Source organism: Idiotropiscis lumnitzeri, chromosome 2, assembly GCF_059441095.1.
Source record: "Idiotropiscis lumnitzeri isolate Australia: NSW breed Sydney's pygmy pipehorse chromosome 2, RoL_Ilum_1.0, whole genome shotgun sequence".
Taxonomy (NCBI): domain Eukaryota; kingdom Metazoa; phylum Chordata; class Actinopteri; order Syngnathiformes; family Syngnathidae; genus Idiotropiscis; species Idiotropiscis lumnitzeri.
In genome coordinates, this window is record NC_142392.1 from 6,771,402 (window position 1) to 6,787,714 (window position 16,313).

The 16,313-nt window shown below is 41.5% G+C and overlaps 1 protein-coding gene across 3 annotated transcripts in view; it reads right to left on the bottom strand.

Moving 5' to 3' along the window:
• Positions 1-2,804: 2,804 nt before the first annotated feature.
• lmo3 (LIM domain only 3) overlaps positions 2,805-16,313 on the bottom strand; it is a 37,495-nt gene continuing 23,986 nt past the window's right edge. For all 3 annotated transcript variants that reach the window (XM_088288264.1, XM_088288265.1, XM_088288263.1), the window contains exons 3-4: positions 12,219-12,344; positions 2,805-4,901 (exon numbers count right to left, since the gene is read on the bottom strand). In XM_088288264.1, coding sequence (XP_088144390.1) covers positions 4,796-4,901; positions 12,219-12,344 — 232 coding nt within the window. In that variant the 3' untranslated portion in view covers positions 2,805-4,795. The remainder of the gene's footprint in view (positions 4,902-12,218; positions 12,345-16,313) is intronic.

The following is a 16,313-nucleotide window of genomic DNA, read 5'->3' on the forward strand; positions in this document are numbered from 1 at the left end:
TGTTGTTGAACCTGTTCAAGTACAAACATATTTAATTTAGAAATACATTTGTTTTTTTTACTTGAGTGCTTAGTCCTTGATTCCAAATGCTCCGATATGAAACACGCCATTCAACAATCTCCTGTCATTTATTCATAGCACACTGCCGGAAAGTTCGAATTTGAAAACAAAATGATTTCTACCTGGTTTTGAACAAGTTCATTTTATGGCACAATATTGGGCGATACGTTCTGAGAAACGCCCTTATTTTAAGTACAACATATTTGGGAATGACATAAAAATAAAATGCACTGTACTTTTTTTTTTTTTTTTTTTTGATTTCACATCAGTTTGAAATATTTTCCAAGTACATATTACATCCCCCCCCCCAGTCACTGTAAGCATGCTCTACTTCCCCACACGTAAAAAGGTAAGGACATAAATCAGCCGGCGTGACAAAACAACACGGTTTTCTATTCATCTGCGGGGCAAACATACATGACAAAGCGAGTGTGTGTACTTTCCACACAAACTACTCCTTTATTCAAGCGCACGTCTCGTAATGGTGCAAATGGCCATCGCGCTGCAATGTATCACCGCTGTCACAAAAGACAACACGGCACTAATGATGCCAGGCTATCAGCAGTAGGATTCAGGGCGGGAAGGAGGAGGGGGGGGGGGGGGTGCTCCGAACATCTGACTCCGGAACAGCCGAGGCAAAATAACACATGACACATGTCTGCCATTAGTGCGAATCCTCCCCGCGGTTGCCACACTTTCTTTTAATTTCGCTTGGCTGTAATCTCCCATCGACTCGAGTGTTTTCATCTACTAAAGGACTTTCAACAGCTTGAGCCTAATCAAAGACGTTCTCTCTCTTTTTTTTTTTTTCGTGTCTCTGGATAAGGAAATTCAATTAGCTTAATTGGGCCGGATATTATCCACTGTAATGTGATGGAAGCATCGCTTTCACCAAAACTACACAGGGCACTTTGGAAGCACCTTGCTAATTAGCGCAATAACTTTAATCCAAATGTTTTACCTCAACATTCCAGATGATTCCAAATTGAAATCCAGGTAATTAGTAGAAATAACCCCCCCCCCCACACACACACACACCCCCATTCGCACGAGGAGATCGCTCGACTCCCATCTTGAAGGCTGCTGACGGCAAAGTAGAAATGAAGCGTTTCACGCTTGACACGCGTTGGGACCGAAATTGACATTTTTGTGCGGATTTCTTTAGAAATGCTGTGGTTACAAAAAAGTGACGACATCCTCGTTTAAATGCTAGTTTTTTTTTTGTGCTATACGTCAATTATTTTTTTTTTTTTAATTAATAAATATTTTTGAAGCGGGAAGGAAGCAAAACTGCATAAGTGTGCACACCCTCATCCAACTGTGGCTCCACCAATTTAAAGTGCCTCTGATTAACCCCTCAAAAAAAAAAAAATTGGATAACCTTTGCTTAGAGTTTAGCAGAAGCAGGAAGCTTTTATGCTATTTTGAACTGTTCATAATTCACTCTATTTTGTCTGTGACCCGAGCTCCAGCTGAAAATTCCAAAATATACATTTGATGTTAACACAAATACGCTTTGGGACTGTTTTTTTTTTTTTTTTTTTTTTTTAGCTGCAACCGCGGCCTTATACAAAAAGGTGGGAATTATGACCAGTTCAAAAATAGCAGTCAATGTTAAAACAAATCAGTTTTCTAGGAGAAAGCAATGTCAGGAAAAGCCTACTTTAACTAAATCATTTTTTGGCGGTGAATTTTAGGCACTTTCCCTTTTTTTTTTTTTTTTCAAATAAATTGAACAGATTATAGGTCACATGGTCAGGTTGTCATGGAGGTTGAGGAAGAGGAGGACCCAAACGCAGGGAAGCAATGCAAGGGGAACTTAAAGGGTATTTAATTGATGAAAACAAAAGGCAAACAAGGATCTTGAAAAAAAAAAAAAAAAAATATATATATATATATATATATATCAAGGAGTGCAAAGCAACAGTGTCCAACAGAACAAAACGACTTGACATGAAGACAACGGACATGGACATCCGACACCGACAAGAACTGGGTAAAAAAGGGAACTATATACAAACCAATTATCGAGACAACGAGGAGCACCTGGACGAGACACTGGGGCTTGGGCAGACCAACACAGGTGGACACGATGAGCATGACGAGACACACCAAACAGGAGGGAAAATACACGAAACTAAAGATTAAACCAAAAACAACAAAGAGAGATCGGGACAACATTAATGGTGGAAAAACCCTTGACCCCAAAAAAAAAAAGAAAATTAAAAATGGAATTTGCGCAAGGGTGTGGACACTTTTTATATTCAAGCATGCATCTAAATGGGGAGATTTGTCCCTCCGCAACCAAGCTTCTTAGCTTTGACATTTCATTGGGTTCCTTCCATCTAAGCAAGGCTGAAATGGGATTCACCCCCCCCCCACCACCCTCTCCGACCCCTCCGAGCAGCAGAGACAACAAACTGAGGAAATTATTGCACTTCAAATCAGTCATATATCATAAGCTGCAACATGCTCTGTTGGTTAGGGTAATAGACAGAGAAAACTGGCTTTTTTTTTTTTTTTTTTTTTTTTTTGATGGCTGGTTTGCATCTAATGCCGTGCCCTTGAGCTAGATACTTAACCTTAGCAGCTCCAGCAAACACACGGCCTTCTAAATGGCTTTGAAAGTGTAAACCTTTCTTCGGATATAAATTCCTCCTGTCAACTGGTTGAACGAATGCACGTTTTGCCCTCTTACAAAAAAAAAAAAAAAAAAAAAATGACAGAATAAAAAGACACCAAAGTCCGTTGTAACACAATAAAACTGTATTACATTTGTGCTTAAAATTATTACAATTACATTATTTACAAGCGTTGTCCTAAAAATAAACATCTCATGCTGGATGACACATAAAAAGAAAGAATTGTACAATAGGCAAGCAAAAGGGAATATTATTATTCTTCTTCTTTTTTTTTTTTTTTTTTTATGTACAAGAACATTTTACAGAGGACATTTTGAAGTCAAGAATGAACGCTGAGCGCAGCTGGACAGTTTACTCAGGACGGGGAGGTCAAGATGATGAGGCCGCGAGTGGCGAGCGGAGTCGCGCGTCCGCCATCGATTGCATTCAAGTATCAGCGTTGTTGAACGAAGCCAGATTCAGGACGGGAACTGCTTAAATAAATAATCGTCTGAAAGTTAAGCAAACCCCTCAAGGTGATTTTTATACAACTGCTACAACAACAACCAGCCTGCTTTCCAATACAAAGTTTAATAAATACACTTCCCATACAAAAAAAAAATTAAATAAATAAAAAGAAAAAAAAAATGAGTCTCCAAATCCAGGTGGTCAAATACTATGCTATAATTAGATGAGATTGAAAAAAAATGGAATCAAGAGTAGTCCAGTCCAGTGATTTTTCCGAGTATGAGGCGCACCACCCTTTGTAAACCGATCCTCTACTCTAGTCCATAAGGCCGTGACCCATTTATTATTATTATTATTATTATTATTATAATCGGCTGTTAAATTCAAACTACTGTGCAAAAGTCTGAGGCGATTTGTCGTGGATGGCTGCGACAGTGTCGCTCAATATCAAATTTACTTAATTACTTTGTCAAGGCTTTAAAAATGGAGGATTTTTGATGTTGTTGTTATCAAGCAGCTCCGTGCAGGTGGACAGTTCCACTGATATCGTCAACTTTTTTAGAGCATCAAAATTTAAAACATTATTCTTCTTCCCTAAACCCGTGACATCACATCTGAATTTTGGCCTGTTTTACTGCCATTTCTTCCCCACCCTCTCCTGCTAGGTGGCGATGACCGATTCTGAAAGGTTGCCCGTTTCGTTGCTGCCATAGTTCTAGATCATCATTTAAAAGATTCTTCGTTGTCCAGTTAACCCGTGACATCACATCTGAATTTTGGCCTGTTTTACTGCCACTTCACCCCGACCCACTCCTGCTAGGTGGTGAGGAGGAAGCGAGTATATAGACAAATTTGACTTGGCCCATCACATTCCACTTATAGAAAACGTCTGTGGAATTCTGCTATTTATCCAATTTTATAAAAACTAGAATTAACACAACAACGCCAAGGCCTTTTGCACAGAATTGGATAGCAATCATATTGTCAGTAAAAATTAATACATTAAAAAAATATACCGATCAACCTGATGTTGACTCCAAGAGACCAAACCAAGACCGCATGAGAAAAAACCCTCAAAAAAAAAAAAAAACAAAGAGCGATTTACACACGCGCACCCACACAAGTATTAAATTAATTTTTTTTTCAAGCTCCTCTGCTTACACTTTACAACATCCAGTAAAAAGGTGTTTATCCCAAAGAAACACTGATTGACAATACCTCTTTGTTTTTTCAATTCAAGTAGTTGGACCGCACAGTCCTTGTCAGAAAAGGTGACTCATGAATGCATGGAGATATCTGTCCAACAACTTGCTTTGTGTTGTTCTGAGGCAAGTGTTTTTGTTTTCCACGAAAGAAAGAGGCAGCACTTGTCAGTCACAAACAAACAAAACGTTATTTTACTGAAGAGTCCGCTTCCGGGGCCTCTGGCTGTTATGTCGCAGTCTCTATGGCTATTCTGTACAGTCAAGTACCTCCCCTTTTCCAAATGAGGCTTCATTATGTACACGTGGGGGGGGGGACAGGAGCAGGACAGGACAGGAAGCGATAGTGCTTTTTGTTGTGTGATTGCAAGCTTTCCATCAGTCTTCTCCCGCTCTTCTGTCTTCCTGCGTTTGGCCCCCCCCCCCGCCCCACTCTTACGAGTGTCAGCGGACCTGGGGAGCGTAGCCTTCCTTCATCAGGCCCTCTTCGTAGTCCGTCTGGCACAGGATCATGTTGTTCTTCAGGAAGAACTTGTCTCCCACGCAAAACCTGCGCGACACGAGAGGAGAAGAGCGGTGAAAAAGCGGAAGAGCATCATTAATATCGAGCTGTAGGCTAGCGTGGTGCTAGCTCGTCTTTGGGAGGTAGCACTGTGCCAAACCCCTTCAGCTGCAAAGCGGGAAGGAAATTTAACAACTTAGGGTAAATTCAGCTGATAGTCGGGTGTTTCTTTGTTTAGTTCCCTTCCACCTGCAGATGATACCGAACCTCGTTCATCCCCAGCAGCCACGTCCTCACAAGTGCGGGTCTCCGGTTATTTCTGACCTTTCAGCGCAGCGCCAAGTGGAGATTATGTCGAACGAGAGGCAACTCTCACTGAATTGTCCTGAGGGTCGCTTATCTCCCTTCAGGTTGGACAAGGTTGGCGAACACCGGTGCCAGTGTTTACCAGAGGGTACGAGTGTGGGTTTTTTAGGGGGGTGGCAGTTTCTCCTCTTGTTTGACTTTCGACGGATACTAAGAATACACAATTCATAGCTGCAAGCCGCGTGGTAGCTCGCGTACCTGACATGCTCGTTGTGTTTATTCAGCGCTGGAGGGCAGATTGAGAGCATGATTTGTTACATCCGTTTGGGACCAATTAACAGATAGACCATAAAAGGTGAGACCGGTGCATTTTGGGAAAGAAGGCAAAAGGCAGAGCTGCAAGGAAGGGATTATAATTACTTAGGAAAACATTCTGTGAAGCTCTGCGCTCAGAACTGATGTAACATGAAATCACCCGTTACACTATCTGGTTCGGCAAAGACGATAACTTTATTTTCAGTCTGAAAGATTCGTGGTGTGGGGTGTGTTAAGAAACATATTTGTCTGATTATGGTACGTCCATGATCCGATGGGAGCAGCTCAGAACAAAACCTTTTTGAGCTTTGAAGACAAATAGCAGAAAATGAACTCTGAAGTGTACAAGCAAGCAGTGGAAAGCCGGAATACGAGTTATACGCTCACTCTTGCGTGTTTAAGTTCAGGGGCGAGCAGCAGCGTTTTGGACCAACTGGAGACATTTGAAGGAGGACTGGCTGACTCCAAAGTATAATGCATCACCGTAATCTAGACTGACTTCACCTGTCTGGTTATTCTATATCCACTTGCGAGAAAGGTTGACTACCGTAAGGGTTAAACCTGTTCACTATTTATAAGAGCAAATTTTGATGTGCTTGGTCAACACTGAGTTTGGCAGAGCAACAGACTCCATGATGTGTTGGTCGATATATCGATATACGTGTGATGTGCTGTCTTGGTCATCTTTATCACGATTTATTTCCCACTATAACTCATATTTCTACATATTGCTACTTGAAAACAAACGCCTCTGATCGCTATTATTTTTCTGCTTACACTGTGTCCACTCTCACAATGACCTCTTGTCAAGCAGTTTTTTTTTTTTTCCGCACTCCTTCTCTCCACCAGTCAAATTGTTTCTCCCCCTTTTCACCTCCCCATGCTCGTTTTCCTCTCCCCTATTTCACACAGACAAATTGTTTCTGCCCGGTGAAATGTCAACAGCATATGTGACATCTGTGCGCCAATTTTGATGAGGATATTACACCGGGGCCCATCACAGGCGTGTCTAATAAAGGACGTTTTGCCGCCCCCGTCTATTTCCAGTTCCTGGAACAAACAATAGGCGAGTATATTTTCCACAGTTCTATTAGGTCAGGCTTGGAAAGTGGTTTGCTGTTTCTGCAACTTAAAATATAAATGATGGCCAATTAGTGTTGCTAACAGCAAATGTAGCAACTCTGCATTAGCATTTAAGAAGTGTTGGAATAGAACAAGCTACACTTTCTAGCTGAACAAGATTTATGACAAGGATGCAGTCATTTCATCGGTCTTTACTAATGACGCTCATTAAAAGAGTCCCTTGACGTCATAAATACAATCCTACGCCTAGTTGTATTCCGATCGCGGTCCGTCGTCATCCAGATGCTAACTGTACACGCAGTCATCGTCCTCTGACGCTTTCTTCATCTCTCCCTTTCGCTTTCTTCCCTGTCTTTACCGAGAGGTGAGTGTGACTAATGAGTCTTTAGAGACCTCTTGTTGTAGGGGGCGGGATTGAGGAGGGGAAAAAATGGCTTCCACAGGCACACTTAAAAGATGCATTGCGATGCCAGCTATATGCCCCGGAGGCGCGTGTTAACTAGAGTAGTCGCTTTCCACTCAAATGAGGAAACAGGAGAAAAAGTGAGCTGTGCCACATGTAGTTAGCGTTCTCGGATAACGCAGCCTTGTGAATGGGACCGCATCTTATCAGGACAAGGACAATGGGAGGATTCGCCGTGAAAAAGTCTTGTTTTCGCAGTATGTTTAGGGTCGACGTGGTTTTATCACTTTTGTAGCATTTCGCTGAATGTGGGAAGAGTAGCTCATCGAAATTCATTTATGAATTGAAGGAAGATGACTAACCCCGCCCCATTAAAAATCAAAACCATACCACGTTTTGTACTTATATCTTATTAAAAAAAAAAAGTAGACTTCCAGGTATGCGACAAACTGGACTAGAAACAACCAACACAAATGTAGAGACACTGGTCACAAGCTAGCTAAAACTTTGATGTCTTCCTTCCACTTCAGCTCCATTTAAATACTACACAAATGAGACTCCGCCAACCAACAGTGCCCCTAAAAGAAAAAAGACAAGATCAATATGAAGAATGCCGAGTACGGTCTTGTGAACGCGCCTCGTACGGTCTTCCTAAGTATGTACTCCAGAACAGTCTCTTTGTAAATTACAACGGCCGCGTACTTGTTAGCTGCCCTCCTCCTCTTGACTCTGACAAATTTCCGCGATAGCAGCACGAAATGCATCTTGGCATATTTTCCGGAGTCAAGCCTTATCAAATATTCAACTGCATCCTTGGTTTAAGCTAGCTGACAAGAACAACATCTGGGTACACCGTGAGTTCTTGGTTACTTTGAACTTTCTGTTGGAGAATTGAGGAACAGCTTCTATCAATTTCTTCTTCGACTAATACTCTTTCTTTTGTCTTGGTATTTTCTGCTAGTCTGGACTTTAGCAGCATTTGAGGCAGCGGGCAGGTGCGTAGGGGTGGAGGAGCTCAGAGAGGTACGCTGGGGCGAGGCCATTTCAAGCTTTGAAGAAGAAATCTCCAAATCACTTGGCTAGCCAGTCGCCTAACTGGTCAATTTCCAGGACTATAAATAAAGTTGTATTGTATTGTGAGATTATGCAATCGTTACGATTGCCCTTTCCAATTGTTTGAGTGTGTTGATTTATTGAATCTTCTTAAACTTTGCTAGTGTTCTGCTCCGTATTTCTCAGGTTATTGAATGGTTAGTGACATTTTTTTTTTAACTGTAAACGAGTGTGGTAAATCCTCATTTATATATTTGAAGACATGGGTCAATCCTGTTCCTCGCGGGTCGTTGTCTTGCAACACACCTGATTCAAATGATCATTATCCCGCTCTGCAGACCTTGTTGATTATCTGAATATTTGAATCAAGGAGAGATGGAAAACAGGCAAGACACCGACCCTCGAGGAACAGGATTGGGGACCCCTCTTTTAATGTGTCCATCATTTTGCCCTTATCATATATCAGGATGAGGAAGCACGATTGTGTTCTCCGAGTAGTCTTCCCTGCACAGGCTCCCACTTTTCGACACCAATCATACACAAAGTGACAACTATGTCCCTTATTGCCTATTAGGCCCCTGTCTAACAAGCCTGACTCACGACATACAAGGCACCCGTGGCTGAGCTTTGCTGCGCTGAACCCAATTGGCGTCAGTCTCTCCTTCCAAGGCTCAAGTATGGAGACCACCCCCCCCCTTCGCAACCCCACCTCCTTATCAGCACTGACCTTCGCCTGCACTGTCACCCATCCTGCTCTTCTCTGCGCTAACCTTCCTCCAGCCTCCCCAGACTGTGGCCTCCAGCTCATCAGGGGGAAATTGGGCCAGCACTGGCTAGATGATGAGGCTGGACGACAGCCTCATCGATTAGCTGTCCCCCACGGCTGATCTGTGGCTAACTGCTTGCTAGATGGAGGCTCATATCTCCTTCCTTATTCCCAACACCTCTTTTCGGAAGCGGTCGCCTGTTCCTTTCGGCTTCGGCTTGCTCGCCGCCGCTCAGGTAGGGAGAATAACAGGCCCGGGCAATTGGGAAGGTTACAACGGTAGATTTATGTTTGGTTTAACGGAGTGAGGCCGCATTGGGTGCAGACACGAGGAATCAGGGCTGATGTAGGATCCTATATTTTCACTGACGGACCACGGACAAGAGAGTAGTCACTCCCCGTTGCTTGATAACATTTCAAAGTCATGCTCGCGGTGGAAAAAAAGTGGGAACTAGAAAAAAAAAAATGGTCTGGTCGATGCACAAGCGAGATAACCGGCGATGCTTTTCCATTTATCACACTCTTCGTTGCTTTGCTTTCACGGCAATACATGGATTGCTGTCAATTTGACAGTGATGGTGACAAAGAACAAAGGTCACGGTCACTCGCTCCCGTGCACTAATTGGCCTATCACTTAACCAAGGCCTTTAATAGCAGAGCATGGCAACGACTATTAGAGTCGTGCAGTGATGGAATCAGAATAATCACCGGCTTCCGAGTTCTCTCGGGTAGTTTGAATGCACCCACAAAGGAACGCAAGACACGGGTTGATAAATGGCGGAGTATTGTGGGGGAGTCGGCTGGATGTTCATACGCGATTGTAGCAATTCAACCTTCAAACGCCAATTTGCGCGGCAGCTGACCTGGAGGAGCGACGGATAATTACACCGGCTGACCCCTGCCGACCCGCCGATCGCCTGCTCTGTTTATCAGATTTCACATTTTCTGACGACGTTCCGCAGAGAAATCTCTGGGCCATTTGCGAGATGGATTAGATTGCTTTATTGAAGGGCCTGTCGGGGGAGTGGGTCAATGGAAGGGGAGGCGATGGGGGGGTGGCTGGTCTTTCGTGTTTGTTTGAGGCGGGGAAATGAGAGGGGACAGAGCTGGTGCCAGCGAACAAGGCAAGCAGCAGGATCGGTATGCCAGACAAAGCGCAGGAGCTCATTTTCAGGCCATCCGAAACAAGGCGGATAAACTATTCAGGAAAAGTGAGATCCCGAGAGAGTTGGGAGCAATTTGCTGAAGGTCAATCTATTAATCACACTATAAATGCTGAGCATTTTACCTAACCTAAACGTGTTACTCTCTCCAAAGGCGTATTACGGCAACACAAACAACAAAGACGAGTTGGAACTTTGGAACTTCGCAGACTGTTCTGAGTAGAATCGTTTTGACACTCACATGATTACCGATTTATTTTTTAACATTTTTCTTTTTATGTTCCATATAAGTAAGTATATGTACCGTATTTTCCGGACTATAGTTACTTTTTTGCTTGATTTTGAACCCTGCGGCTAATACAACGGTGCAGCTTTTCTGTAGATTTCGCATTCACCAGTAGGGGCGCTCTATAATTCAGAAAATACGCCAAATAAATCAATTTTTTTTTCTCTTGAGTCTGTTCTGTTTTAATTAGCAAAGTTGTTGTCGTGTTATAAGACACTGTTTTAACAATCTGTTTATGTACGTTTAGGTGCATTCACAGTACAAAATTGTTCTGTACATGCAGTAAACAACTCATTTTTTTCAACATAGAAAACTGCGACTTATAGCCCGGAAAATACGATTTGTTGGCTTCTGTGGGAATTTTGACATTCACTTTAAATTTATTTAGTTTTTCTTAACTTGCGACGGCACAGCTTTCCATCCGTTTTTTTTAAATCACTAAAAAATATCGTAAAAAATATATTCAAGGTCTCAAAAAAAGTTAATGTAATCAATTATTATAATCATTATTCAACTACGTAAAATAAACAAATCAGGACAAAAAAAAATTCAAAATACTTCCAAAAGCCATTATTTCTACGTGTCCCAATATTTTTGTCCATAATAGTATCTATCGGCTGCAAGTAACAAACTGGAAAACAAAAAGTCAAAGCTGACGAACAGCTTCAATTAAATCCGGTGCCACACCATAAACCGCGGCCAGACTCCGGCAAAAATTGTGATGGGCATCTAAATGGTGCCTGCAAGGCCGCGGTGGACCGTGCGAAACACACAAACGTCAATTTTATTCAACAGTTCATCAGCCGCCGTAATGTAAAAAGAAAGATTTGCCCGCGCTTAAGTGGGTTTTAATGCGGGAGAGCAGGGTTGGCCTGCCTGGGTCTAGCTGATGAAGATTAGCTGACTTCTTCTATTAGGAAAGGCTGTCTGGTGCAGCCGGCTGAAGTGGCAAGACAATAACCAAGTGCTAATTGTGCGTAACCAGGTCTCCTGCTTTTTAGTATGCACGAAGCGTCCGGCGTGCGCGGATGGCGGCGACGGAGAGACTAATGTTCTTTGTGTCTGATTGTGCTTCTTGGAACCTTCGCAAATGGAAACTCAATTGCGGTCAACTACCGCGGCGGGTTGGCTTACGTTTGGTGGCATTGAATTACGAGACGTGGGCAGAAATATTTGGACTTCTCTATGGAGATAAATCGACAAACTGAAACACCTCTTGAAATCACACCGCAACCTTCGAATACGCAACCAGTGATTTTTTTGCTAACTTTTCACTTTCTTAACCGGTCAAGAAAAGTTAAAGTTAACAATTGCTCTTACAATTGTTCTTTTTTTTTTTTTATTAAATTAAAAATCCTTGCTTTAGAATTTTTAATCATCACACAAGCGTCTTGATGTTTGGATAAGAATTTGGGTTAAGGAAGTGTTTTGCCCGCCCTCTAGCTGTACTGATTCTCATTAATCGTTACACCTGTTGTCTGCCCCACCTGACCCATATCGCTCCACCAGCGAGATCGCTCATTCCAACCTGTTCAGGTGTGTCCCATTCATCCAATGTTGAATGCTACAAAGTTCTTCTGTCTTACAAGCATCTAGTTGGTATCATGCAGTGTAGTGCGTAGAACACACCGTTGCCTAAAAACCTCTCAGACGGCGTCACAAACGTCTGCATTGTTTGTTGTCTTTCTACAGACAGCCTTTGATCAGATTCCCGATTCAGGTGGACTGCCAGTAATGAAGACCGATGGAAAAATACGTACGGACCCGCTAGCTTTGTCTCGCCTGAAACTCTACCGTGGTAAAACAAGATCATCATCCCCGGGGTCCATCTGGGGTATCTCTCTGGTCACTTGTTAGCGTGATAAATCTCCCGATGTTCAACCATCATCAGCAGGGTTAGCACGCCTCAATCGTTCTTCCTCGAGAAGCCATTTGGCCGGATACAGGTAGCGGCAGAGACACGCCAGTTCGGTGCAGTTCAATCACTCACCTCTGATTGCAGAGCTGGCACGCGAAGCAGTCCAGGTGGTAGACGTTCTCTTTGGCTCTCATGACCATCTCGAAGGCTGGAATTAGCTTGCTGCAGGCTGCGCAGTTCCCCGTCACGCCAAACAACCTGCGGCGTATAGAACACCTAATATTAGGGTCTGTAAAACTGCAAGTTCGCAAGACTGACTGGAATTGAGGGAAGTGGTGACTTCATTTCCAACAGAGGATTATTCTGGCGTGAAAGCGAACGTCTTATTGACTGCCGCCCAAAAAGGCATTGATAGTATCAGCGTTTGTTTGCACGCGGTCTTTATAAACACTGCACCTCAAATAGATTGCACCTTCAAAGCATCGAAGATTTCACTGAGCGTGTATGTTTTTTTTATTTACGCAACACTTACTCCAAAAGAAATACACCAGAAATTAAGAGACGATGACTTCTATACAAAGCAATTAAAAAAAATCATTCCTATACACAAAATGATTCATTTCTGTTATACTTGTGACATTTAAGAATGAGAAAAATTGAGACCCGTGAGGCTGAACTTATTTTTATGTTTAAAATGATCGAAATGTTCCTAAAAGAAATATCCAAGAGCACACCTTCGCATTTATAGACTGACGCAATATGATAATTTTATTACATCCATTTTCTATCTCACTTACTTTGTTCAGGGTCGTCATCAGACCGGCAACTGAAATCGCAATCAAGCCGAGCGAATCGACGACTAAACTTCATATGCTAGCTGTAGTCCACGCTATTTACAACTCTGAAAAATTAGATTTTTCATTTGTTTGTCCATGAAATGTTTTCCCGAGAAAGTCCAAATTTGGTACCCACTCGCTCATGTGAACACGACTAGCGACCACAGTTTCTTCCTGTGAGTCCTCTTACATTTCTTTACAGGAGTTCAAAGCGTCACACCGATGCTATTTGTTAGCGCATCTATGATATTTCACAGTGGTTGTTAGCATTAAGCTAAACGAACCTGACTCATTCAATCCCATTGACGGATAAATACGTCATTTTACCTGGGCTGGCAGTGAATGAGTTAACTATCATAAAGTGGTTGTTTTATGTTAAGTTTGACAAAAAGAGAACTCCTAAAGACAAAAAAATGGATTGGGCTTGGCCAAAGCATTAAAAAAAATAAAAAAATACAGGGCCACAGCTTGTGCCATTGAAATAGATGGGACATGGCTTCCACCACTGCCCAGGGAGGACCCTATTATTTCTCTGCCTGCTCCAGGGACTTTAATGGGAGTATTCATTAGGGATTCAGGGCTGTTACTACACAGCGACCTAGACCAGGCTACAAGGGAGAAAGGAATCTGATAACGAAATCATATAACAAAATAACCTATTAAGCAGACTTCTTGGGGCACTTTTAGCCATCGTTGTTAAAATGATAAAACGGCATGCCACTCTCCGAGTCTGTAAGAGATCGCAATCTGATAAATGATCTCGGGGCTTGGGATATGCAGGGTTGTTTATTAACCTTCAGAAAGTATGTTTCCCAGAGGCACGGAAGGCAGATAGATTGCGCCCTCATGAATACCTCCAGAATTAAGGGCCACTGTCAACACACCTTGAGACAATGAAGGATATTGCTTGTAACGCGCTAGCTAGGTGAAAACATTAAAAAAAAAAAAAGGCTTCTTCCGCGGATTATTACGGACTTAATTAAAAGAATTATGCCTCCTCCTTTGAGTTCTCTAAATTTAGATATGTCTGCATTATCTTTTTTTTTTTGCGTATCGCCAAGAGGCGCTTGTATGAAATGATGACTTCTTACAGAGAATGGTAATTGATCTTAAAAAAAAAAAAAACAATTAAAAAAAAAAAAAAAAAGCAAGAAAGAACCAGATTTGATAGATTTAGTTCGAGATAATGAGCACGTGTGTCGAAGCCTAACAGCGGCACTTTGTACGACAAAGTCACAGCGAGATGCCGCTTACTCGGCAGGGGTGAATGTCCTTGTCTTCCACTAACCCGAATCATTTTCAGATAGCATGCTCTCAAGGCTCCCAGATTATAAATGATGGAAGGTATTGGCGTAAAAAAAAAAAAAAAGTGAGGTGAGAAGCTTTCTGCTTGTCGGATTGTATCAAAACGGTGTTCTGTTTCACCGTTTCATTTGCGGCGTCTCTCCTGAAATGCGTCTGTTTAAAAAGTCTGTCACACTACTTTGCTTCCAAAGATTCTCGATATACGTCCTTGTGCCCTGTTACTATTCCCCCGTCGCGTCGAGCGCGGCAATCAATAACAAACGACGCCCGACTTTCCGCCGGGATCGGTCGGTGAAGTTAAAGCCTGTAAGTACGCAAAGGAAACTTTACTTGGAGGTCACGACTGGCCGAAAAAACAAAATTACGTAATATGTTTCAAGTGGCATATTAGACTCAAACGCCAACGCGCTGTTTCTTGATTGACTGCAATCGGGGTCAAGTGGTCCTCAAACTTCTTAAACCAAAGTGCCATCTGGAAAATAGTTTTCCAATTACCACCGTATCAAATAAATTCAGTTTTTATTCGTAATGTATATTCAATATTATATAAGCACACTTCACTTGCATCATGGTTCAGTAAAAAGAATCACGAGTTTAATAAGAAAAAAAAAAGAAATTATTAGAAAACATATGCTCCATGACAAACTTTAAAAACGTACGGTACTTATACACAATGCAGTTGCATTTTAACAAAATAAATTTGATTTGTATTTTGTTCAGTGATATGTTAGATTTAGATTTACTACCATTGACGGCTAAAGACGTCAAAGATCCATTTTATTTATTTTTTTTACTCGGCTGGTAGCGAATGAGTTAAAATATAACTGTGCTGAACGTTCTAGAATTAATTTATTATTTCTCTTGCCACATTTCCTTTGGGAAAAACTGTCTTCCAAAAAAAAAAAAATGGAGCCCAGATTAAAGTTCTAATTTGATTCCAAGAGGACATTTTATTTTAAAACCATCCTTCTTCGCTTTGACTGCAACCGAGAAATTAAATCTTTGATAATGTTTTCCAGCCTGTGAGCGGAGATTTTTCTTGCATCGGTGATGGATGTGCTTATTGAGGGGAAAAAAAAAAAAAAAAATGAGAAGCCCAAAGACCCCCCAGGTTCCTAAACAGACCTCGTGGCTGCTTCTCATCCACTTGTTTACTGCATAATTCATTTGGTACCTATGTGCTACATTAACCACCGCGTTAAATGATTCAACGTGGCCTTCCGGCGTCTGCTCGCTTCCGGGGACAACACATTTGCTTCTTGAATTTAACTATATATATATATATATATATATATATATATATATATATATATGTGTAAATAAATAAATTATATATATATATATATAAATAAATATATATAAATAAATATATATGTAAATAAATAAATAATATATATATATATATATATGTATAAATAAATAAATTATATATATATATGTATATATATATATATAGATATAAATAAATAAATATATATAAATAAATATATATGTAAATAAATAAATTATATATATATATATATGTGTGTAAATAAATAAATTATATATATATATATAAATAAATATATATAAATAAATATATATGTAAATAAATAAATTATATATATATATATATATATATATATATATATATATATAAAATTATTTTTTTATTTGATTATTTTTGGGGGGGGGTGACTGGAGGCATCGGGGTTCTGATGACCATCCTTTGGCCGGCGATGGCAGCTCCGGTGTGGCGAACACACTTCAAAGCGGGCGTGTCGCGGCGAAAAGGCCTCCCTCGCCCTGTGGGGAGGGAAGATGGATGGCGCGTACCTGCCACTCGTCTTTCGCCGCTCCGCCAGTTTGATGTCGCGGACGCTAATGGCTCTCGGGGGAGGAGGGCAAATTAAGCGTGCTTTTCCTTGTAATGAATTCAAAAGGCGCGAAGCTCACACGCGATCGGAGGGGGGGGGCGGATGACGGCATGGAGGCCGCAAAGCTCGCGATTGGATGCATTTAGCTGCGCATTATAATTGCTAATAAATAAATACGTTTCTCGTGGCCCTTCTCGCTTATTCTAACAGCTGCCTGTTATGTCTCGAGG